The 25,175-nt window shown below is 37.5% G+C and overlaps 1 protein-coding gene across 2 annotated transcripts in view; it reads left to right on the top strand.

Annotated features, from left to right (window-relative positions):
* PRDM6 (PR/SET domain 6) overlaps positions 1-25,175 on the top strand; it is a 79,470-nt gene that overhangs the window by 27,138 nt on the left and 27,157 nt on the right. For both annotated transcript variants that reach the window (XM_063423301.1, XM_063423302.1), the window contains exon 4: positions 23,402-23,529. In XM_063423301.1, the coding sequence (XP_063279371.1) occupies positions 23,402-23,529 (128 nt within the window). The remainder of the gene's footprint in view (positions 1-23,401; positions 23,530-25,175) is intronic.

The following is a 25,175-nucleotide window of genomic DNA, read 5'->3' as shown; positions in this document are numbered from 1 at the left end:
TCTGCTGCTTCAGCTTTGGTTACAGCTTATTTCTGGGCCCTGGGGTCCCTCAGTAAGCTGCTCCCTGAATCAGGTCTGGGAAAGGATGCAGAGAAGCCTGTTCTTTTATTCATAGTGCAGAACGGAGGTTCAGGATTTTTTTTTTGAGCTGAAATACTGCTAGGTTTTTTCCTTTCTTTCTTTTTTTTTTTTTGTTACAGATTTTTAAGACTGTTCTGGCAAAGCAAAGTGCTTATAACTATGTTTCAAAATGAAAGCCAAGGGACCCCTTCACATATCTGGAACCTTCTTTCTTCCTCTTTGTTCTTTCAACTTGTTTTAACCTTGCTCCAAAAGCATTACTGTAAACATTTTCCTCACTCTTTCCCCCTTCCCATGCTTTGGTTTTAAAATTTATTTTCTATTGTATTGCCAACAGTGAACCATTTAGAACTAGTTGTGAGATTGCTGTGTACAGACACTTGGCCAGAGAGAGCGGAGCTAATACCACCAAAACCAGAGGCATGCTCATCAGAGGTTAGTGCCCCTTGGTCACCAGGGGTATATCTACCCTCTGCAATGAGGTGTTCAGCTGACTTATTTCTGAACGAGCTATTGCACCTGAATGGCACAATATAGGTGAGTTTCCAGTATTACTAGCCTGGATGCATCCTTTCAGGGTCCCTGGGTGTGATGCACTAAGGATGCATTCACAGATTGGCAAGGCTTGAGATTCTGAAAGCACCAAAATTAGTGATCAGGGCTCTGAACAGAGCTTGGTGATTAAACTGAATACAAGATTTAAGTGCCCTAGGAAGAAAAAAGGTGTCTTGATTTACCTGTTGTTCTGAGTTGTTGTTATTATTATTATTATTATTATTATTATTATTATTATTATTATTATTATTATTATTACTACAATGGTACCTAGTTAGATGCCAAAGATGCTTCAGCTGCATGGTAAGTACAAAGCTCAAGTAAGAAAATCTAAACATGGATGACAAACCTTTATTAATTTTTGTATGTATGTATATATGTATATGTGTGTGTGTGTTTGTGTGTATGTTAAACTCAATTTCAAGTATTAAGCTTACAGCAGAATCAGAAAAATTAATCATCAAACCAATGACAAAACATTTTCTTAATTTTCTGGAATGCTACATTAAGTTTTGATGTATATCATTTAAAGCACTAAACAGTACAGTGTAAGGCAAAGGAAGAAGGTGAATATGATTCAAAAATTAAACTGTCTGCAAAAAAGTCCAATGCACTTAAACTGCATTTATTCTATTATTCTATTTCATGTTTGTTTACCAACAGGTAATAAAGGTTGTAGTGCAGTTAATGCCTCTGTAACCTGGAGCTTGAATTATAGACAAGCATCATGCTTGCATTACATTTTCCAGATTTTCTAGGTTTGTCAGAATGAATGCTCTTTGGACAATGTTTCTGACAGTTTAATTAATTATAATGGAAATATAAAAAAATGCTCATGCCTTTAACTGTATTCTTTGGCACGTATTGCACTTTATGAAGAACTTCATAACTCTAAAAAGGAAGGAATCCAATATATTAGTTAGGCTTTTTCATTTTTATTAATGGCCTTTTTTATGTGGTTGATTGTGTGGGAAGCAGACTTTCAGGCAAGAAGAACAAAAAAAATGGAAAAACTAAAGAAATTACTCTCTAGTTACATGCCAAAGGGCTCTCATGAGCCTTATGGGCAGATTAGTTTGCATTCAGTGAATGTGCTTAGAAATAAGGAAGTATGATATGGGATTTAGTCATTGGTTACTGATACACAATCATAGGATGGTTTGGGTTTGGAGGGACCTTAAAGGCCCTCTGGCTCCAACCCCTCTGCCATGGGCAGGGACACCTCCTACTAGACGAGGTTCCTCAAAAGCCCCATCTATCCTCATCTTGAACACTCCCAGGGTAATCCTTGGTGTCAGAAAGGAAAAAGAAGACAACCAAGTTGCTTGCTTGTAGCTGTGTCTGCTTTCACCCCAGGCTACTAAACTGCTGTCCACAGCTCACTGGTGGTCTGCCGGACCGCGTGAAGTGTCCTGCAGATTACACGAAGGACTGAGTTCAAAGAAGTCTCACTAGGTGGTATAATCATGGGCTGTATTTCAGCACCATCATGACAGATGCTTTCTGTGACATAAGACAGGACCTATACCATGCTTAGCATTGGTATTCCACTACAATTTCCACACACAGAGTTAATAATATGCACTCACCAGACAATCATTTGCAAATGTCGTATTTGTATATGCATGTTCTCTGTTTGCTTGGGAAGACTTGCCACATCTGAATGTCAAGTGTCAATAGAGTGTATGAGCACAGCTCACTCCAGCAGGGTAAAAACCAGCCTTCCCTGAAGCTGGTTGAATGTCTGGATAGTAAGATTGCAGCAAGAGTCACTAGATGACACTGTTACATGGTTACACAGTTGTTTTTCTTAGTGCCTGTGTAGGTACACTTACTCTCTTCTGTGTTTCAGTTCCCTTTAGTTTATACTAGTGCAATCATCATCATGATTTTCTGTCTGATTAAGTCCTTCTAATTAGATTTTGCTGGAAGGCAGAGCTGGCACTTTATTTTGTACAAGGTTGGGTATGGTTTGGGTCCCAAAGGCCCAATTTTGACAGCAACGATTAAGAAAAAGACGTTAAGAAAAAGGCCTGTAGAGACCTCTGCCCTTGGAGAGCTCAGAAGATAGTCATGTGCACCACGGGACAAGGCTGTGCATACGCTGGGCCCGCCAGGTGATCTGGCGTGGTGTCATTGGAGAGACAAGGTCAACAAGGGGAGCCACAGCTGCTGTGCCGAATCCCCCCTGCCCTCCCAGAGCAGCCCGGTTCTGATACGGAGTGACGGACTGTTTGGAGCCGCTGCACCCTCCACGTGGAAACTGTGTCTTCCCTTGGCCCTCCTCCTAGTGGAGGAATTAGAACCTCTGGTCTAAAGTGAAGGCTTTTTGCACCTCCATTTCATAAGGCTGAAACAGTTAGACTCACCAGGCTTTACTATTTTATGCTGCCATTTGTAACATCAAGATTTTGCTGCAGTTCAAGCAGTGGTGACCCATTCTTGTCATGCTCCAGACATTCTCATATTCTTGCCACCACATACTATCTCTAGGTTTCCGTAAAATCGCTTGAGACATGCCAGCTTGTCAAGTCTTGAAATTAAAATTGGGTGGAAGGGGAATGCTTTTATTTATTTGTTTGTTTATTTTAAGTTTTGAGCATGTGTCTGAAAAACTTCACCAACGCAGTTTTGTGAGCAATGTGAGGTAAAAAAAGTGGGTTTTTCCCTTTTGCTTTTTCCCCTTTGCCTTGCTATAATCGTTTACTGTGTAGGAAAAGCCATTTTAGGGAAGCAGCTTTCAGCAGATTTAGAAACCTCATCTGTCCTAAAAACTGGTGTTACTGCTGTGTACTTAAATAATAATAATAATAATAATAACAACAATAATAATAATAATAACAACAATAATAATAATAATAATAATATAAAAAGAAGAAGAAAGGAAGAAGTGTATTTTGGAAAGAATGCTGAAAAAAATTTGAGAACCCTAAACTCCTGTCTGGTTGACAGTATGCTTTCATAATGATAGCTAACTGTTTTAAGACTGATGTGATTCTATACATTTACTTATAAATGTATTTGTATAGAGAAGGTATTTTTGTTTTTCTAGTAGAAAGTGTACTACAATAGTCACACTTCAATGTTGAGATTATAAAAATTATTCATACCCTTTTCTTCAAGGGCATGAGAAAGCAATACAAAAAGTGGCTGAATTATTTGAACACTTGTCTCAGTAAGAGACTCGGGTCCACATCTAGGGTGTGGCAACTTACAGCAAGTTGTGCTTGCAGCATCAGGCAGTAACATTCGATATCAATGAGCACCTGATCTAAGGGAGTTAACCTTGATTACTGTGTGTTGCCCTCTGATCTTTCCTCTTTCTCTCTGCTGTGTCTACCAGGACCTTGGGTAATAGAGTGAGGTTATATACTTAACCCTATCTGGTTAGGGCTGTGTGAAATGAATCCTAACCTCAGGTTGAGTGAGAAGTTTCATTTTATGCTGCATTTAAACAAAGGAAATCACCTATAGTGCCCCATTATTTATTGTCAGGTTCCCCTATTGCAAATTCACTCAGAACATGTTGCATTGATTCCAAGGACGTTTCTGCACCTCTGGGCAGACAAAAACCGAATAGTTTTAATCAGGGTAATTATTTTAGTCAAGTGATGTAATTCCAGCAAAAATTAGCTTACCACAGGATAGCAAACTCTCAGTAAGACATAGTAAGCACCCATAAGTACATCCCCTTCTGTCATGACCTAGTTAACTTCTTTACACCCAAGGAACAGACTTGTCTGTACCAGTCCCAGTCACTTTGATTGGAGTATAGATATGCTCTGAATCAGTAAGACTTTTAATCTGTGATTATTACAGATATATATGAAAGACTGGTATCATTTCCTATGCAACGCATCCAATGTATCTACCAAAGCAAAGGCTGCTTATATTTATTAATTTTTTTTTTTTTCCAAATAAAAGGCTGCCAATGTCTTTATTGAGTAACATTTGTTCCCAATTGTAGCCATCAGAAGGTCAGAAGAAGTTCAAAATTACATGAGGGAGTGTGTCTATTTTTTTTTTTTTTTAACGACCTGGCTATTGCTATAGCAAGTTATATTAAATTGTTTTGGTTGTATGATATGGGATTTTTATATTAATGCCATATTTAAAATATATTTATGAAACATTTGAGCTTCAGATCTGTGCAGTTTTATAACTGAGACATTTGCAAATTTACAGTTAAAATTATTTTGTCAGGACCAAGCAGTGATGCATTTTAAAAGGAAAACTTTGGATAATTGCATCATGATGGATCTTTTGAGTCCTGTTTATTTTTACTCTCAAGGATATTAAATCAATACAAATCTCAGAACTGACTGTATTCAGTATGTGAATGACATATGTATTGAGGCTTGGATTTTTTTCTAATTTATGTGAACAGTATATGTAGATGTAACATTAAAGTTGACAGATTATTTAAACAGAGTTACAAAGTTAATGGTACGGTTTACATCAGGTGTAAAATGGGAATTGCAATACATATCTTTGTAATATTACAGGTGAAAAGTGCTGCAATCATTTGTTATAAGTGTGGTCTTCCTGCTCTTTTTCTCCCATCACCAGTATAATTTAAAAATCTGCTAGCTATGTGCTTCTGCTGGTTATTATTGTACTCACTTTTAGAGGATTTACACTGTAATTAAAAGACTGAAACACATATGCTCTGCACTGTGGAGCATGATGCCTTTTGACACTGTTTGCAGAGCTTCCATGCAATTTTGTATTAAGAGCTGCTCATAATAGTACAATTTTGGATCTGATTCAGATTGTATGTACAGTGTTAAGAACTCTTAGAATTTGAGGTTTTGTTTTGGTAACTGTTGGTTTTGAAGATTTTTAGATAAAACTCATTTTAGATTGAGAAAATGTCACAAAACATGACATTTAAATTTAATGATTATGGAAAGTATCTACAATTGAACTGTGTTATTGCTAATGATTTACCTGTAGAGATTAAAATGGGTTTAATTAAGAGTCAGAACTATATTGGTAGGAATACAGTAATTGCTCCTGCATTTTCACTGATTTTGATGTGATAGGTAATAAGGTAGATCTCCTGAAATGTGGAAAAATGGAAAAAAAAAAAAAAAAGAAGAAAACAAGAAATGTAGTTTTCATCTTTTAGAACCACCAGACAGTGTGTGTAATACAGGATATCCTGTATATATAATGGAGTCAAATATGAAAAGCATACAGGGCACAGGTTTTTTTGATATTGTTATGGCAACATTATTTTCCAAATATTCAGCAGCTTAAGCTTCCAGAAATTTGGGAAAACAATAGTTGCAATCTGGACCTATTGCCTGCAAATTTGTTAAAACACATGAGGTTTGTTGAACATGTGCAAACTGTGCATCAGGACTTTTCTGTCCTGCGTAGTTCCAGATTTCGCCTTCTTGATAGTTTACGTTTCACGAAGTGACATCTAGAAGAAGTTACAAGCTTTCGGGATGCTTTCAAGAAAAAAAAAAACAAACCCTTTGGGGCTCAGCAAAGCTCAGTGACCCAATGTATGATCTCATTGTTGAGCAAAAGCAATTTTGGTGAACACTATAGCTTTCTCTACTTACACATTGCAAGACGCAGTGCTCCTGGACCCCATTCCTTCTGCACTAACAGTGACAGACTGCACTGTGCATTTTGATCCTCTGTGTGCTAAACTTCCAGTGATGGCAGCAGTAGTAAGGGCATAATAAATGAAATTTACATATCAGTGTCAGACACTGGAATCAGTGTCAAAGTGGAGATTATAACAGTAGTGAGTGTTTTGGGGACAAAAGACACACATCCATACTAAAACTAGGCTTCATTAGTCATGCTCACTACAATACCCTTTATACTATGGAATGTTCCTGAATGTACCTCATTATTAAGACTCTGGTAAGTGTCTCTTCCTCTCAGTCAGTTTGTTTATTCACCTTTGATTCCAAGGATTTGCTCAATTTTCTAGTAAGTATAATATATCTCCTATCCAGATGCCACATGGGATTACTAGACAATTTACTTATCTGGACAAAATAAATGTCTTCCCTTTGAAGCCTGGAGTAACTCAGATCCTTCTCTGCTCTCTACTGGAGAATGAAAAGCGTTTGAGAAAAAGAAGCAAAATCTACCACAGTGACATACTATCATATTCTGCTGGAGGAACCTCAGTGTTTCTTGACAGAATGAGTCAGCAGAGACAAGAATCACAGTGCATTAACCTCTCCTGTCTCACTCATCCTATACTCCCCATTTCTTGGAGAATTTTTAGACAGTTTTGAACAGGCTAAGATGACAGTCCTGGGATTGCAGCAGCTCTTTGGGCTGTCTCAGTACAGTGTCTTATCTAGAGTTGGCAGTGACTCTGTAATAGCAGTGACTCCCTAAAAGTTAAAGTACTTTTTCATGTTTGCCTCTCAACTTTTACTTCAATTTTCTTCACAAAATATTGGCCTCTTTAGTTTACTATTGTTAGGTGGAGTGAGTTAAAGATCCTAAGCAACCAAGGATTTTGAGTTTAGGAATGTTTTCAGAATAACTATAAAATATTAAGTTTACGTTATCCACAATATGTTGGAGGTCAGTTTGCCCTCAAAACATAATGTCTGACAATTGTGCTTTCTTAGTGTGGGTTAGAAAAAGAATATAGTAGACTTAGGAAAACATTATAATTTAAGAAGTGACACATTTCAACAAAGACATAAAACTGTAGGCAGTACAGAAAAGAAGCAAAACCTTAGGAAACCATTACTTCATTAGGACAAATATTTTATGTCTTTTAAAAGACTCCTTATTAAAAAGGGTGAGCTCTAGGATATTCATGCTTGCGTGAAATCATAAATCTGTCATTTGAGAACAAGAAATGCTTCTTTCTGTGGATAAATTGATTTTTATTACAGCTTCATCAAATTCTTTGAAAACAGTTAGTCTGAGGGTATTACTAAGAATTGGCTCACAGTTATTTTTAATATTCTCTCATCTTACAAATGGTTAGACCAGTTAGAAAAGTCAATCACATCCAGTAAGTATGCAGTCTGTGAAACATTAAAAAGAAGCTGAACAAGGACTCATTTGCTTACTATCAGCAAGGGGTTCTTGAGAAACCCCTTGAAAAAATATCTATTTTCTACATTGTTTAGTTTCTCTACCCTTTCTTTAGTATGTCTTCCCTTTGCCCTCAAATGCCTGCAGCAATATGCATCTGACTAACACTGTCTGCCTTCCCATGTACCAGCAGTCACGGAGGACCAGCTGGCCAAGAAAGAGCTCACATTTTAACCTGCCTGCAGATACACCCAAGGTTTATTTTCCCCAGGAATAGGAGGGAGCTGGTAAAGATCTGTACCACACTGGGAAACCAAAGCTTTTTTATCTGGCAGAGGGGAAGCATGGCAGTTCCTGCTTAACTCAGGAAACTGTGAAGTCGTACTCCCTATTATTCTTTTTATATTTAAGCAGACAATTTTTGTGATTGAGCATGAGGGAGAAAGATACAGAAAAAGAGTGGAGAAAGGTTACACTTTCATCACATTTTCTGGGCCTCTCAATTCATTTGGCCTTATCTGTGTTTTTTAGATTGCAAGCTCTTAGGTGCCATGACTGTTTTTATGTGTGTCTTTAACTGGGTACAACAGATAACTAGATACAAATTGTTGGAATTTCCCAAGGAAACAATTTTTTGTTTTCAAGTTAATGCTCAGAAAATAAAACTGTTATGAAAAAATGTCAGTTTCGTGGAAATTTTTCATGAATAAAACTTAGGGAAAAATAGTTCAAATTATCTAAACATGACTTCTTACACTTTCTAAACAGGAAGCATATTTCTCAATTCAAAATTCTTTTAATTTTTAAGGCGCAGTAAGCTTACAATGAAACTTTATATTTTGGTCAATAAAATCTTGAAATAATCCAAATTAAACAAAAACAGAAATCCCTGCTCTAAAATATTTTCTTATTGTTTTTGCTTTACAACCATTGTGAGGTTTTGAACAGATCCAGCAAAATAAGTTTACAGACAGCCTTGCTAAAAAATTATTAATTTCCTCTTTGTATTAAATTTTGAGGATGTGGGAAAACCATCAAAATAATTTAATTTTTTAAAATTTAGTCTTGAGGAAAAATAAAACTTGCTTTACATAAATCATTTTACTGGTAAAAATATTCAAGATGGGTTATAATCACTGGTTCTATTGGTTTCAAAATATTTTATCTGCCTTGAATTTCTTTATAAATAAGTGGTCATTTAAGGCCAGCAGATTTGCTGCTCAAACTACTTGACTATTTCTGAAACAGCCCCGCTTCATCTGTGTTGGCCTATATAAGCCCCCTATGCATTGTCACTTAGACCTGATTAGGGCAAAAATTTCCCTTTTACAGAAAATTATTTTGGTGCAGAGGAGAGTTGAGAAAAGCTGGAAAGATAAAGGTAAGGTATATACTTTTAAAGGTGAAAGAGAATAATGAGGAAACAAATAGTGAAAGAAACCAACACAAATCTTTGGAATCAGTCCTTTACTTTCCCTCTAATGAGGTATTCTTGGGTGTTTTTCTGCCGCGTGATAGAGGGATAGGAAAAGGGAACATGAAGAAACAGTGGCTGATGGAAGACTAGAGTCAAGTAAAGAAAATTTTGGATAACACTGGTTAACTAAATAAGAGAAAGGTAGAATTTTCAGTAAGAAAATTATTTCTTAATCGGTTTAGAAATAGAGATAGAGAAGGACTACAGCAGTGTAAATTATGTTTGTATAACAAGGTCACCTCTTTGGAACCAGAGTCATGGAACCAGCATAATGTAGCGATCCAAATGCACCATTTGTAGAGTATATACGTGCTGCTTGCAGTTTTAAGAGTGGCAGTGATTGATTCATTCCAGGAACAAGTAAACGTGCCTGCTGTTGAATTGCCAACACCGTTACAGCCAGTGTCTCTGTGTTGCTTGGACATCTCCAGTCCCAGTACTGCCTTTGTTAGATACCAGATAGCTCTTGAGAACTGCCTGAAGCCCCAGAGAATGTAGCTTGGCTCTCTGCTAGCCTTTTGGAGAGAGGCTAATTTATAATTACTTGAAAACTTGTATCACTCTAAAATTAAAAAAACTGCCCACGAGTCACTTGTAGTCCAGATTAAGAGCATCTTTACTGCTTATTTCTAGATCAAATCTATCTGAATATACTATTTCTTGGCATGGATCTACAAAGTGAATACCTAAAGGGGGAAGTGCTTTGTTTTTGTTACAATTCATGTAATTTTCCAAATTAAGTGTTTCCATTCTCATCCTTTGAGGCTCTCAGTCAGGTTTTAATTTTCACAGCATGAAGATGTGATGAGTACATGAGCAGTTATTCAGATTTGCTGGTCACAGTCTGAGATTAATTACAGAACACAGGTTTGTAATAATGACTTTGCCAAAATCCATCAAACATTGATCTGTTTCTGTATCAGCAAATATGGAAATGAAGAGGAATACGGAGAGTTTGAACTGAAGAATACTTGGAACCTGTTGCATTTCATCCACCTCAATGGATAGACAAAATGTTGTAATGATGAGTTCACCCTTTATTTACTGTATACACAGTTTGTGACAGTGGTTTTTATAACTCTAGAAATTACACTTAATAAATATGAGAAGATACAGATTTTCTTGATTACATAAACCTAAATATTTATTCAAGACTTCATGAGAAGTTTGTCCTAATTTAAACAGAGCTAGGGCTGCTGAATGGGTGCCATTTTTTTGATGTGGACACAAAACAAGATTTAGTAATATCCACATTCATTTAACCAGTAAATGTTTTCTACTAAGGCTTTGCTTCAGCGTGGTTTGCCTACTGCAATCAAAATGAAACTGAAGTCGTCTTTTATAGATCATATTTAAGGGTTTTATCCTTCATTGCATGAAGGATCACTGGCTTTAATTAAAAAAATATGAAGAGACATGTAAACATTGCTGCTGTAGTTCTAAGAAATGCAGTATTACTTGTATTTTCCCTTTTGGTATTGATGTATGTAGAAGCTGGAGACACTAACACATTGTGGATATTGCTGCCGAGAAGGGGAAAGGAAAAAGATAGGCTTGAAACACAGCCTGAGAGATGGCACAAAGCCAGTGCACTGAAAAATGGCAAACGTCACATTTAACAGCTGGACACAGAAATGTTTCTCTTTAATTTGGAAGGAGAAAATTTTCTTCACAGCAGGGCACTCTCAAAAGAGTACAACATCAAAGAGGGTGGGTCTCCCCAGTCAAACATCATCTGGCTCCAGTGATGGAGCAAAATGAATGAACTGTCAGGACTTTTTTCCAGTGTGTATGTTTTTGCCAAGTGAAAAGTAAAAGGTTTAGTGGCTTGTTCTGATCACAGACCAAATCCTGATAATGGAAAGCTGATTCCTTAAAGCCTTCCTCTGATCAGCTGACAGACAATGTCTGAAGAAGACCCCATATTGATTGATGGCCCACTTTGTATTGATGGCCCCTGCCACCCTTAGAGATAACTGAGATATGCCAAATGCTTGACAGCTCTGGAGGGCTCCTGTGACTGTGTCTCAAGCAATGTTCTAATCTAATGTTATAATCCTCACAGAAACAAACACACTGCTAAAGAAACTTAGCATGATACCAACACCAGGCCTGCACTCAGGAAAGAAAAAATTCCTTTTCACATTCTCCACTATGACGTCTGCTAGCACCATCAGCACTACCCCTTACTGCACTCCTTTCATTCTTGACTCTGACTTCAGCCCCAAAGAAGCTGCTAACCAGCCATTCCTGTGCTGTTTTTCTGACAATCCTTTAATTTAACAAATTTGAAGGAATAATGGACTCTAGGAATTTTTTGATATGAAAACATGGCAACACAGTTTGTAGAGCCATTATTCATTTGTTTTATGAGGAATCTCAGGCACAGTTTATCATATACTTTATTACTTGACCTTTTAATCATCATCTGGGGAACTTGACATTCCAGACATTCCAAAATATTCCTAACTAAAAATATCACAGTGCCTCATTATTTAAAACTCACAAAGGAATTAAGTACATTTTCTAAGGTATGTAATTTTTACTGAAATTCCTCATTTATGGTAGGCCTTAATGAGAAGTTTAAAAGAGGATTGAAAGAATTATCTGTGGAGTCTGTATTGTAGTAATAAATGGGTGCTCTGCTGTCCTAGATGTTCTACACATACACTGTAAACACAGTCCCCCTCCATATTTACTTACAAACTCAGAGTGAAGATAAGCAAATGGTGCACAAAAAACGTTATCAAAATCCCTGTTTTCTACAGCCGCAGGATCAAGACTTTAAGTACTTGCTGTAAGCCATGTGACAAACCATTTTCAGGGCAGGAGCTAAACCCAGGCATCTGCACAGCAATTCAAGTGTTTGAATGAAGGTGTTTAGTGGAATTCTAAATCCTGGAAAGTATCTAAGACATACAGACAGGGCTGACAAGTAATGCTCAGAACTTAAGTATAACTGCTTGTCTTCTGGAGCAGTCACTGGAATGACTTTGCAGGAGTTTAGCAGAATACTTGAACCCACCAAAAGCTCCAGTGGCAGCTTAAGTTTACACACCTGAATATAACTATTACTGGCTTAGTCGAGGAACAAGCCCTTATCAGTGGACCACAGCCATTACATTAGGCAGCAACACTTTCTATAGAACACAGTAATGCTCTCAACATTTCTTGCAGGGGAAGCTACTTATAGACAGGTCTTCTTTTCAGAGAGTATTTTCACATGTTCTGCATTTCTCCATCATGGTTGGGATTTTTCATATAAAGGATGATGGGATCATTTGAGTCATGTAGTCCAGCCTCCCTGTTCAAGGAAGGTGTCCTAGAGCACACTACTCAGGATTGTGTGCAGACAGCTTTTGAATGTCTCCTTAGAAGGAGAATCTGCAACCTCGTGGGGTAGTCTGGCCTAATGGTTAGTCACCCTCACAGTAAAGATTTTCTTCATATTCATGCAGAACTTCCTGTACATCAGTTTCTGACCAGTGCCTCTTGTCTTTTTGCTTGGCACCACCAAGAAGAGTGACTCCATCTTCTTGACATCTTCCCTGCAGATCCCTCTAGCAGCTCTGTGCTTGAGAAGAGAAGCATTTTTATAATCTAGTTCTTAAAATGTTTAAGGAAACATGGCATTAGAGCTTTTAAAAATCCTAAATGTAAAAAAAATAATGAGAATCCCCAAATGCTGCAAAATGAAACCAAACTAAAATCAATCACAGAGAATTGTGCCATAATTTCTATGCACTATATTTCAGAATATCTGAAAATTTCCCTAAGGATTCAGTCTGGGATTTGTATGTTTAAGATCTGCTGCCTCTCTAGATGTACTGGTTCATGCATAAAACTATGAAAACACAGTTTGGAACAATGTTTTGAAAAAGTGCTTAACAGAAATTATAGGAATAAGGGACGAAAAGCTGTGCTATTCTTGGGCCATCAGCTTTCTCTTACAAGCAGAGTAAGCATTTAATTTGAAGAACAGACCCTCCATATTTTTGTTCTTTCTTAACAATCAGGGAAAATCATAATGATTTCCATTTATGAGTTTGTTTGGTCCTGAGTGATTCTTTTGAGGTCATATAGTTATCAGTAAGTCACCTCAGGAGTGTGTACCTGCTCACTTGCTTCAACTGAGTTGTCTAGCTTGATCTTTGATTAAATCTGAAAATCCTTTGGGAATATTTGGTTGTGTAAAGGAATGAAAAAATATGAGACACTTTTTAATTTCACTTTTCAATGTCTAACGGTTTTGAGAACCTCCAAGAAAATGGCCAAAGCTCTGTCATTACCTTGCAAAGGAAACACTGCTCTGTTTTCAGAGGCATTGGGAGCAAGAAAGAGTCACCATAACTGTCTTGATTCTCTGTATCTGAATATAACTTTAGGACCTTTATTACTGAGTAAATTCATTGATTCTTTCCAGTTGAATGAGGGTTTTCAGTACTGGACCCCTACTTATTAATGTCTTCCCTGTTATATTTACTAGGATATATATTTACCAGTCAACACGTGTGAGAGTCCTCTTTTTGGGTTATTTCAGTTTTGATAATTTGTCTCTCTGTTTCTTTTTATTTTTAGTCTGGTTTCTTTCTCTCTTAATAGTGAGCCTAGATTGGTAATACTTTTTCTCTTCATGTTCCATGTCCCATACAGAAAAGACTGGAGAGAACCACTTCAGTCCGTTGCCTGCACATGATCATCTGCTAGCAGGGCTGCACAGAAATGCAGTGAGCAGAGTGCAAATAACAATGTTAAACAAAAGTGTCTCCATTGCAGAATGACTCGTGGCTGGAGCACCACAGCTCTTTCTGTCCTATCACTGGACCTGTCAGGAGAGTGCAAAACCACTCTCAGGGAAGGCCCTGTGATGTCAGTGTACTCTGCAAGAGTGCTGGTTCTTTACAGATCTGTTTACATGTGTGCAGGTTTCCAGCTTCATGCGAGGGGTTTTTTTCTGCCCTGTGTCTTCCTCTCATTGCCCTGGTGTTGAGTAACACTGTTGTGTTACAAGAAATTCTTTCCTATTCCAGGACCTCCACGGGCTAATGTCAAAACAAACCACTGAGACTTGACTTTAAAAAAAAGTAATTTTATGGAGTCCACATAGTCAGCAGGGCATTGCTTTCATGACACTTTCTGGAATAAGGCCCCAATCCTCCAACTGCTTACACAGATGCTTGATTTCACACACGAGTAGTCCCATTGAGATCAATGGGACTACAACATGTGCAGAAGTGTTTGCTGGACTGAGGTCTAAGTGAGACATGAAGCCTTTCACCTAGCACAGACAGTTCAAACCAATGTTTATAGTTTCATATGCCATAATCCTTTGAGAAACATTAAAACTAAATAGCTTTTAATATTATTTGGCAAGTACTCTCTTTTATAAAATTTGCTAGATGATGCCTGCTAGATTAAAGAGAAAAACATCGACTAGATATTAAAAGATGTACACTCCATGTCAGATACTGTTAAGTTTAGAAAATTGCTTTGAATTTTGTGAACAGTTGAAGAAGACCACTGGCTGTCAGGACATATTTCTGTGCATTTTCACAGAGGGGTTGTATCCTGTTGGACAAAAATTTTGCTTTGGCTTTAATCAGTGAGGCCTCTTCATACTTCCTCCTTGCTCATTTATTTCAGACTTCTATTCTGTTAATTGCTTTGAAAAACTTGATGATAATTCTAAGTATAAACAAATCACAGGTAATACAAATATGGCAACAAAGAAAAACCATTCTCTGGATGGACTATGCATTTCTACATGGCAAGGAGATACCATCAATTATTATTATAAAAATAGAAGCACTTCAAAGTAAGTAATTAGTTATTGACATGGATTTATTTCATATAGATATAAAGACCATAATAACTGGCTTTCATTTTCTACCTAATAATAAACCAAAGCATTCTTATCTCCTCCTAAGGCAACAAACTTGAATGTTATCTGAAACATATTTATATTTTTGATTCTGCTATCTGTCCATGAATAATCTGAACACATACTTTAACTGGTAAAACAAATCAATTAGTCTTATCAAGAAACAGTGGAACGTATGAGAAGTATTTATATCTAATGTCTTTTTGAAATAATGACCATGCATTTGAGCAGGGAACCTGTCCAAACATTTCCACTTATAGCAGAATGAGGTTGATGACACATATATTATAATTGTTCCATACTAGTTTTATATGTATAGTTGATTATTACAGATTCAATAATATTTATTAGACACCAAAATTGATTTTATCAGAATGTGATGAATAGTCTATTCTGGCTGTTCAGTCTCTTTGCTGTATAGATAATCTAACAAATGACACGTAATTTACAAAATATTTCAGTGTTTGAGATGTGGTCTTTGTAAAGGATGTGATTATATAATATTATTGTTGTCATAAATCAATGTGAGTTTTTCTTTTCAGTTAAACTGTATTTGGAGAGTTTTCCATGCATTTTATTTTGTCTCTGAGTTGCATTATATTTCATTTTTCTTTTACACAGTGAGACTAAAGAGTTCTTTAAAAGTTTGCTGAATACCTTTACTTGGTCATCAAGTTTGTGAAAGAAATGAGAAAGAAGTGATGATTACATGCATGATTGTTTCTACTCACCCTTCTCAATCAGTGTGTAAGAAGGAGAAGACACATATTTAGAAGGGCCCTCCTGTCATAAAGCAGATGCCCAGCTCCTAATATTAAGGCATTTAAAGTCTAAAAGCATTCATTCTTTGAATACTTGTTGCTATCAATATGAACCTAGCTGTATTTTGATTTCAGCCTAAACTATGTTCCCTAAATACAATATTTTCAATGAATTCTGTTAGTAGTCTTTCTTTCAGTTCATGCACCGTGTTCTGAATGTTTCTGACATTCTAGATAATAAGATCCTGTGGCAGTGTTCTGATTTCAAAGCCAGTTAGGCACCTGTACTTTACACAAAATCCAACCTAAATGAATAAGTTATCAACTCATGCATACAATCCAGTTTGCTTTCAGTTTGACATTATTAGGAGCTCTAACAAATGAATAATGTATATGTGTCATAATGATCTCTAGAGTTCATTGGCATTTTGCTTAACAATCACTGCTTTAGGCAAGCCAAACCACTGAATTTTACTGTTCAGTTGTCTTAGTCTCAGGGCTTTTTAGGAAAGAGACAGCTGTTTCTTTAGCTTTATGGGAGAGGTAACCATCTTTTTAATTTGTTCTGTTGGCTATAGAGCTGTCTTCTACCAGAATTGACACTTAATACTCTTCCCCCATCTGTGAAAGCACACGTGCACACTTCACTTACAGTATTAGTTTATTGCAGACAATGAGTAAAATGCTGCAAAGTGAATTTAAAAAAAACAGATGAAGCTACAGCAATTTCCTTCAAAATAAGATGATGTTGATGACAGGGTTGAGAGTTTAGGGATAAGAACAAAGAGGAAGGCCAGTATAGCAGATAGTCTGGTAGAAGTCTGTTTTAGACCGTCCAGCCAAGATGAAGAGGCAGGTGAAATATTCTATAAGCAGTTGGGAGAAGTCTCATGGTTGTCATCCCTTGTTCTTGTGGGAGACTTCAATTTAGCCAATGTTTGCTGTAAATGGAATGCTATAGAGGGGAAAAAAAATCCAGCATAATCTTGGAGTGTGTGGAAGATAACTTCCTGACATAAATGGTGAGGGAGTCCTCTATGAAATGTGCCATGCTGGACCTGTTCATGTTTGTGAACAGAGAAGGACTTGCAGGTTATGTGGTGGTCAGAGGCTGTCATGAGCACCATGATCACAAAATGATCATTGGGGAAGATTAGCCTGGTAAAACAGAGAACTTTGGCTGGAAAAAAGAGTAGAGGAAAGGGGCAGGTGACAACAGAGGTCAACAAGGATATCATGAGGTTGTGCAGGGAGAAAATTAGAAAGGCTAAAGCTCACATAGAACTTACTTGCTATTAAAAAAAAAAAAAAAATTCTGTAAATTGTGTAGCAACTTAAGGAGGGCCAAGTAGAATCCCTTTGGTGGATACATAAGGAAACAGTGACAAAAGATAAGGAAAAGGTTGAGGATCTTAATGACTTCTTTGCCCCAGTCTTTAACAGTAAGACCAGTTCTTCTCTCTATAACCAGTCCTCTGAACTCTAAGACAGGTGTGGGAAACAGAATGATCTCCTGTAATCAAGAGAAAAATAGTAAGAGACCTGCTACTCCATTTGGACATGCACAAGTCTATGGGGTCAGATGGAGCCGGGGGAAGAGCTCACTGAGCTTTTTTTCAATCCTTTATAAGTGGCCATTACTCATTAGGGAGGTCCCAGTTGATCAGAGATCAGCAGACATAAAGCCCAGCTACAAGAGGGAAAGGAAGAAGGATGCAGGGAACAACAGGCCTGTAAGCATGGTCTTGGTGTCACGGGAGGTCATGGAGCAAATCATCTTGAGTGCCATCATGCAGACAACCAGGATTGGGCACAGCCAGCATGGGTTTAGGAAAGGCAGGTCCTGCTTGACCAATCTAGTCTTCCTCTGTAAAAGTGTGACATATCTCATCGATGAGGGAAAGCTGGTGGATATTGTCTACCTGGTCTTCAGTGAAGCCTTTGACACCACTTGCCACAGAATTCTGCTGGAAACACTGGATGCTGATGGCTTGTACTCTTCAAGTAAAATACTGAAGCTGCTCATGTCCAGAGAATAGAGGTGAGTGATGTTAAAGTCCAGCTGGTGGCTGTTCATAAGTGCTGTTCAATATCTTTATCCATGATATGGATGTGGGGATCAAATGTATCCTTTGACAGTCTGTACACAACACTAATTTAAACAGGGGTGTTGACCTGCTGGTGGATCTGGACAGGCTGGATTGAAAGGCTGAGGCCAAGTCTATGAGGTCATACAAGGTCCAGCACTTTGGTCACAACAACCCTACTTGATGGTACAGACTGGGGGCAGAGAGGCTGGAAAGACATCTTGGTGGAAAAAGAGCTGGGGATGCTGGTTGATGCAGCTGAACGTGAGCCAGCTGTGCCCAGGTGCCCAAGAAGGCCAAGGGCATCCTGGCTTGTATCTGCAGCAGTGTGGCCAGCAGGAGCAGGGCAGTGACCACCCCTTGTACTCAGCACGGTGAGTACAACTGAGCACAAGTGGCCCCTCACTAGAAAAAAGGACATTAAGGCACTCCGGCACATCCTGAGAAGGACCAGAGCAGGGGAAGAGTCTGGAGCACAAGTCCTGTGAGGAACAGCTGAGGGAGCTGGGAGTGTTTAGTCTGGAGAAAAAGAGGATTGGGGGGTGGATCTTATTGCTCTGTACAACTGCCTGAAAGGAGGTTCTAGAAGTTTGCAAGTTGGTGTCTTCTCCCTAGTAACAAGTGACAGAAAAAGAGTAAACAGCCTCAAACTGCTAGAGGAGGTTTAGCTTGGATATTAGGGAAAGGTTTTTCACCAAGAGGGTTGTCAATCATTGGAACAGGCTGTTCAGGGAAGTGATAGACTCACTATCCCTAGGGGTATTTAAAGATGTGTACTGTGGCACTTAGGGACTTCATTTTGTGCTTGGCTTGGCAGTGCTTGGTTAAGGGTTACATTCAATCTCGTTACAAGTCTTTTGCAACCTAAACAATTCTATGATTCTGTAACTGCACACCTTTTGCAGACAATCAGGTTAACAGCCAGGCTTATAACCATTACCCTTTTGGGTTTTCAACTTCTGCTTAGGCTAGACACCTTTAGAAGATGTTGTAGTGTTTTAACATCAAAAGCAGCATCTCACAATAGTGAGATTTGCCTAATGTAGATCTTATTGAGTTCTGATGTCCAAGTCAGCAAAGAAGAAACTTTCAGTGTAACTGGAGCTTGTAGGTTCATACACTGTTGCAGAAAGGATATAACTTGTATGGATGCTACCATGTCTAATATGTCTGGTTACAAATTTTTCACCATATTTCCAGTAGTTCTGGGTACATCTTTGCTTTCTTGACCCTTCCTATTGAAGTCAAGAGTAAAACTTCTTTAGAGAGGTGAAGAAAGTGATTTGAAAATTCTGTGATTTTATGCATATGATATGAATGAGAATAGCAGTGAACAGCAAAATGCAAGAGTCTCTATAATGGTAAGAATTAATTCTTGCATTTTTTGTAGTTTTCTTCATATGTCTTTTGATGCCTGGCAACATAAAGCAAATATTCTAATGGCTACTTTTATAATACAAATGTATGTGCAAAGAAAAATCCTATTTTCAGGATCACTCTATTCCCTGACTGCCTGAAATGAAACCAAGCAGCCAAATAATTATCTGTTAAATATCTTTCTTATCTGACAGAATGGAAAAACAAAATGCAGGAAGGATTTCTAAAGGCATAATCCTTTAGCAGACTATGGAAAGAGAAAAAGGGAAAGCAACAGATAGGGAGGAAAGGACTTCAACAAACCATTTTTGCTCTTGCTGCCACTTCTGTGAAATCATTTTTAATTGCTTCACAACTTGGCTTTCTCTGCAGCTGCAGCTGTTACAGTAGAACTTCTTTAATCTAAAATTTTGTGGCATCTATACCAGAAACTGGAGCAACAGTTTTTAGCATTGGAAATAGATTTTCTCCATTGATCCAAGTGAGCAATACTGACTATATCAGTACTGAAGTAATTGAAGGTTCTCAGAAGTCTCTTTAGCACTCTGCCTTGCCTTTTAATACTGTTTAAATCTTAGATGGTTCATGTTTATGTTATTTCTGTTATTTATGTTAGTTATGGCTGTTCAGAGTCTTTAGAGTATCACTTATATGAGACGCAGTGTGCTTTAGAAGTTAGCTGTTACTACTATTGTGCATTGCTCTTATAATTGTCATTAAAGTAACAGTATCTATGTCCTCCAAATGATTATCCTCAACCAATACAGTAAGTATTATATCCAGTCCTTCATAATTAATTTATGTTTGTATGCCTTTCAAAGAGGAGCCTCACCTCTATTTATGTCTTGATTATTTAATAAAGCTGTGTTTGCAAGGGAGGGAATAGAAAATACCAAAAAGAGAAGACTTGTATTCATATTCTGATAATTAGGCTTTGGACTTACTTATTGGAAAATGAAACAGTTTCTGTTGCATTCTTAAGTCAAAGGATAAAATTCATAGGGGAGAAGTATGTGTCATGTTCTGAGTATCTTGATCTGCAACATACCAGTAAAATATTTATAAACAGTGAAGAACCTATTAAGAAGTCAATTAACTATAAGGCAACTGCTAAGTAGGACCATAATGCATGTCAAATGAGGTGAGTGCAGACCTCTTTTATCAGATTCCAGTCTCTTCCACAAATCTGGTTCATTCCATTACAAAACAAGCCAAAACCACAACAAAAATAAAATCTTTAAAACTCAGCAAGAGCAATAGTTATCAAGGTCCAGTAAGAAGCTTAGGTAACACTTCCAAGTGCAATTAAAGTAGAAAGATGAAATAACTAATTGTGTTTCCACTACTTAGATCAGTGACTGATATGGGATACAGAAAAAATAAATGCAGAGTCTGAAGGGACTTAGAGAAATGGTATTTTATTTTGGCATTACTATTGCAATGTGTTAAAAATTATGCCAGTGTAGATGGATGTGATGATTAAGTGAGGTAGTCAAAGACTTCCAGTAACATCAGTTTATCACAGGTTTCTGTAGTATTTTCTGTAACAGATACTATGACCGTTTAAGGATGTCTGCATGTGTAGTAGAGATGTGAATGAAAATGTGTATCCACAGTTTACTGTAGTGCTTGTTTTCACAGCTTGTGCTACAGGTTTGCTTTCCCTCTGTTATGGCAGGCTATGGTTTGCTCCCTCATGAGGGCTTCTTCCAGTAGTTATATCTTCACTGGTTTCCTGATTTATATAACTATAAAATGAATAAGAACTCCTGCATGATGGTGACATGAAAAATAATAACCATATCTGAGTTTTGGGGTTTTTTCCAGATTTTAACCTTTATCATGCAATTTGACAAATAGTTTCAACACAGTATCGTTATTTACCTTCTAAGCCTAGGGTTTCTACTTCCTTACAGATGGGTTTACAATCCTGGAAGAAGAGGGCTAAGAATGCCTTTGGATAGATTATGACTATGCAGCACTGTCAGTAATATCCTCCCAGGATATTACTGGAAAGGAAAGGAGGGCATAGTGTCACTTGATGTGTCAGTACTTGCAAGAACAAAGTATTTGAAAATACTTAGTCTTACAACACAGTCCTTCCAATTCCAGACCAAGATTCAGGAAAGAACCAGTCCTATGTTTTCATGACAGATTTTAATTTTTCATATCAGTTAATGACTGTCTATTTGCACAAAGTTTTGAGTAGGACCCTGTGTACCAAGATATGAGTGTCACTACTGATTATGGCAGACCTCTTTGTCTTTTCTGTTTCATATAATCTGACGACTGGGAAGTTATCAGCTCTTTATTTATGGGCATTGTTTTTGCCTCACATAAAGTCGTATATTATGTGCATAAGCAGCATGTAAATGATAGACAATAAACACTGCTGAGAATGTTTGCATAGATATTGCCAGAATGGTTTCAGCCAAATACTCTTAACCATTAATTTTTCCTTCTCTTTCTTTTTATAGGCTGATGTCCTGTAGAACATTTCTGATTTCTTCACAGGTTTTTATAGTTTAGCATATTTTGCTCACATATTCAGCATTAAGATATTTGCATAATAGGTCCTCGCTGATAATCAGCATGCTACCATATGTAAAAAATAAACTTAATCCCTGGGACTGGAGTATTTGTTTACTTCTGAGAACTCCTGATTTCTCTGATTTTATTCCACTCAGTCCATGTTGGTTATCCAACACAGGAGTATTTGGCCAAGTTCCACCTGGTCCTTGTCACAGACACTCAGGAACAAAGGATGACAATCACCACAGACACTTGATTTCTGTGTCTCTCATGCTCTTGCAATAGACATATTCTTCCTGATTACTGACAGTCCCTCTTGGCCAAAAGCAAAAGCAAGGCTCATTCCTGAATTTGAGGCTCTCCTTTGGTGGAGGAAAAAACTAGATTTTGATTCCTGTGTATATATTTGTGTGAATTATAGGAAACCCTCTTTTAAAAAAATCATAACTATTGAATATAGTCACATAATTTCTGAGATTATTCTCTTGATGTTGAAATGGAGTTTCAAGACTGTTAATCTGTATATACTAGAAATGTTCAATTCAGTGTAAAAATGTGCTTCTTCTTTAGTTAGCAGAAGTAATACTTTGAAAAAGATGTCAATTTAGGTTCATACAATTTTGAAAGGGATAACACTTTTGGGGCACAGGTATTAAAGCAAATGGTGTTCATGGAGGAGCAGAAGGCATGAAAATGAGATTTACTTCAGATAGACACCTAATTGTTCAGATGCATTTATGAAGTTTGCCAAAGTAATTGTGTAACAAGTAAAAATCTTGTGAGAACACAAGTTTTACTAGGATTAGAACTACCTAGATAGCATTTTTTAAGCACTCAGGAGGGCAGGTATGCATGATATATTTATCTTTTCATTTCAAAGCCTCCAGGGGAACTCTATTCTTGACTTCAGAAAGAGCATCCACTTCTGAATAGAAACATAATGCTGTCTCTCTAAAAAAGACAACTGGCTCTCATGTCCCTAGCACGGATGTCATGTTTAGGAAAACAATTATTCCCTCAGGACAGGTTCCTGAATTAGTACTTAAAAATCCCCTGTATTCCTCAAGAGAGCTCCTAAAGGCATCATCAACACCATTTTTCCTTCTAGTCTCATTTGTTTTGGTATTACAAATCCTACAGCTCCCTCACATATCATGCGAAGTTGCTAAAATATATGCTCTTGCTGCAACGGAGCAGCAAGATGTGATGTGAAAGAAGGGATCCTTGTTTAGGGGTTACTAATTCCCCTTGCTCAGATGTCCCAGCCATTTTATTGCACACTTTACATCCAGATTTTCTTGTTTATCTGGCAGTTCATTATTTAAGGCCAGCTTGTCAAAATAGGTTAAATATTCTTTGGGAAACATGGTCACATCTTTGAGACACTACAAATACTTTTAATATGAAAAGATTGGCTTGATAAGAGAAACATGATAAACTTGCCTCCCCTAAAATACTTCTCTGCTTTTTCATGTATATTTCTAAGAGTATCAGTACACAGATGACAAACTTCATGGCAATAAAGTCCTGGAAAAGCCACAGAGAGACACCAGCAAAGCAGTGAAAATGATTGCTGATGATTTGTTCTAACTACTCGGCCTTGTGACATCTCCCCCAGATATATGACCAAGATGGGACACTGCAGCACTTTATCGACGGTGGAGAGCCCAGCAAGTCCAGCTGGATGCGGTACATCCGATGTGCGAGGCACTGCGGGGAGCAGAACTTGACCGTGGTACAGTACAGGTAAAGTGATTTTTGATTCGCCCGATGACACAAAATGAGAACGTGCTACCAGGCTGTAATAACCACCAGTCCTGCTGCCTTTGATTGCAAAGACAGTATCAGAGCTTTGGAGGATGTGCTCATGGGGGGCAACACAGGAAGGGTGAAGCTCCAGGGAGCGAGGGCAGCCCTGTGTCTCTTCTGTGACCACCATGCCACACAGAGCTCTCTGCACTTTTTCAAACAGTCTCGTCAGAGGCAAGCCAACACAAGCAGTTCTCCACCCTTAACAGAGATGTGTGTGATAGGGGAGGGGGAAAAGTGGCACCTAGAGACATCCTGAGGGTCAGTCACGGGTCGTGTATACATCTTGAGCTTTTTTGTCGAGTGCACCTGCTAGCCAAGATTGCTGGATCTTGTACCCCTTGTGCTGCTGGCTAGAGAAAGTCAAAATGTGAAGAAAAATGCAAAGAATTATGGTGCATTTTACTTTGTACTAGCAAATAGATCCAGAAAACCCAGACAGCACATTACATAAATACATGATCTCAGCTATAAACAAACCTTTTGCCTTAGAATCAGAAGCGCCTGCTTGGCCTTATTGAATGTGGTAGGAAGTACATCAAAGAATGCCCTCAGCTTGCCAGTTACAGTGAGAAACCACTTTTGCTGGTTGCTTTAGAAAGCAGAGTTTCTTTTATTTAGAAAAAAATCTTTAACTTATTTAAACTACCTTTAAAATTAAAAATAAAACATACAAAAGCAAGCTAAAATGAAATATATAAAGTTTGATTATCCCATAGGGATCCAATTTAGCAATGGTAAAATTGTTCAATTGCATTTTCAACTTTTTTTATTCTCTGCCCAGTTGACTAAACAATGCTGCAGTTAAAAATAAAACAATCCTATTTAGGCATTACAAATCTTTTATTGTATACTTAAATATCTGCTATCTATAGCTAAAATACCATAAGATTTAAAATAAACATACTGGATAATGAATAAAGTTTGTTGTGATGAAAGAGTATTTTTGTAGGTATTTTGTGGACTATTGGTCTACTTGGTGATGTGTGCATGCACATACATATATAAAAATTAAAAAAAATACATGTATATATAGAGAGAGAGAGATGACAAAACTAAATGAAAAGTGAACATGAGAAAGTCATTACACATCTGTCAATATTAAGTGGATTTTACAACTCTCCTTTCATGATGGAGTTTTTACTCAGAGTTCTCTCTGTTGATCTGTTTTCGATTACTTCAGATCTTTATAAAATGAACTACAAAAACACAATTTAAAAAACTGGAATCCATCACCAGTGACTGCATCCAAGTGTAAGAAAATAGAAAAGTTGGACACTGAAAAACCAGCCTAATTTTTATTGTACATGGACGTCCTCCTCACAGAAAGTCAGCTGGTTTAAATTCATTCTGTTATGATTTGTAATATCTAAATGGAATTTTCTTCAAAGTGCTCTTGATTGATTGACCCTTAGCTGAACGTTTTGTTTTTATTTTGAGGCTGACAATAATGTTTGTTGGCATGTGTTCTGCTTCAACTGCGTTGGGACGCCATGAAGCTATCTTTATGAGTCATCCAACCACAATACTAAATACATGTCAGCAAAGGAAATATTATCCGAAAAGGGAAAAATCCCTTTGAT

Source organism: Prinia subflava, chromosome Z (genome assembly GCF_021018805.1).
Source record: "Prinia subflava isolate CZ2003 ecotype Zambia chromosome Z, Cam_Psub_1.2, whole genome shotgun sequence".
Classification (NCBI taxonomy): Eukaryota; Metazoa; Chordata; class Aves; order Passeriformes; family Cisticolidae; genus Prinia; species Prinia subflava.
Note: the sequence above shows the minus strand (reverse complement) of the source record. Positions and strands in the feature narration are given on the sequence as shown.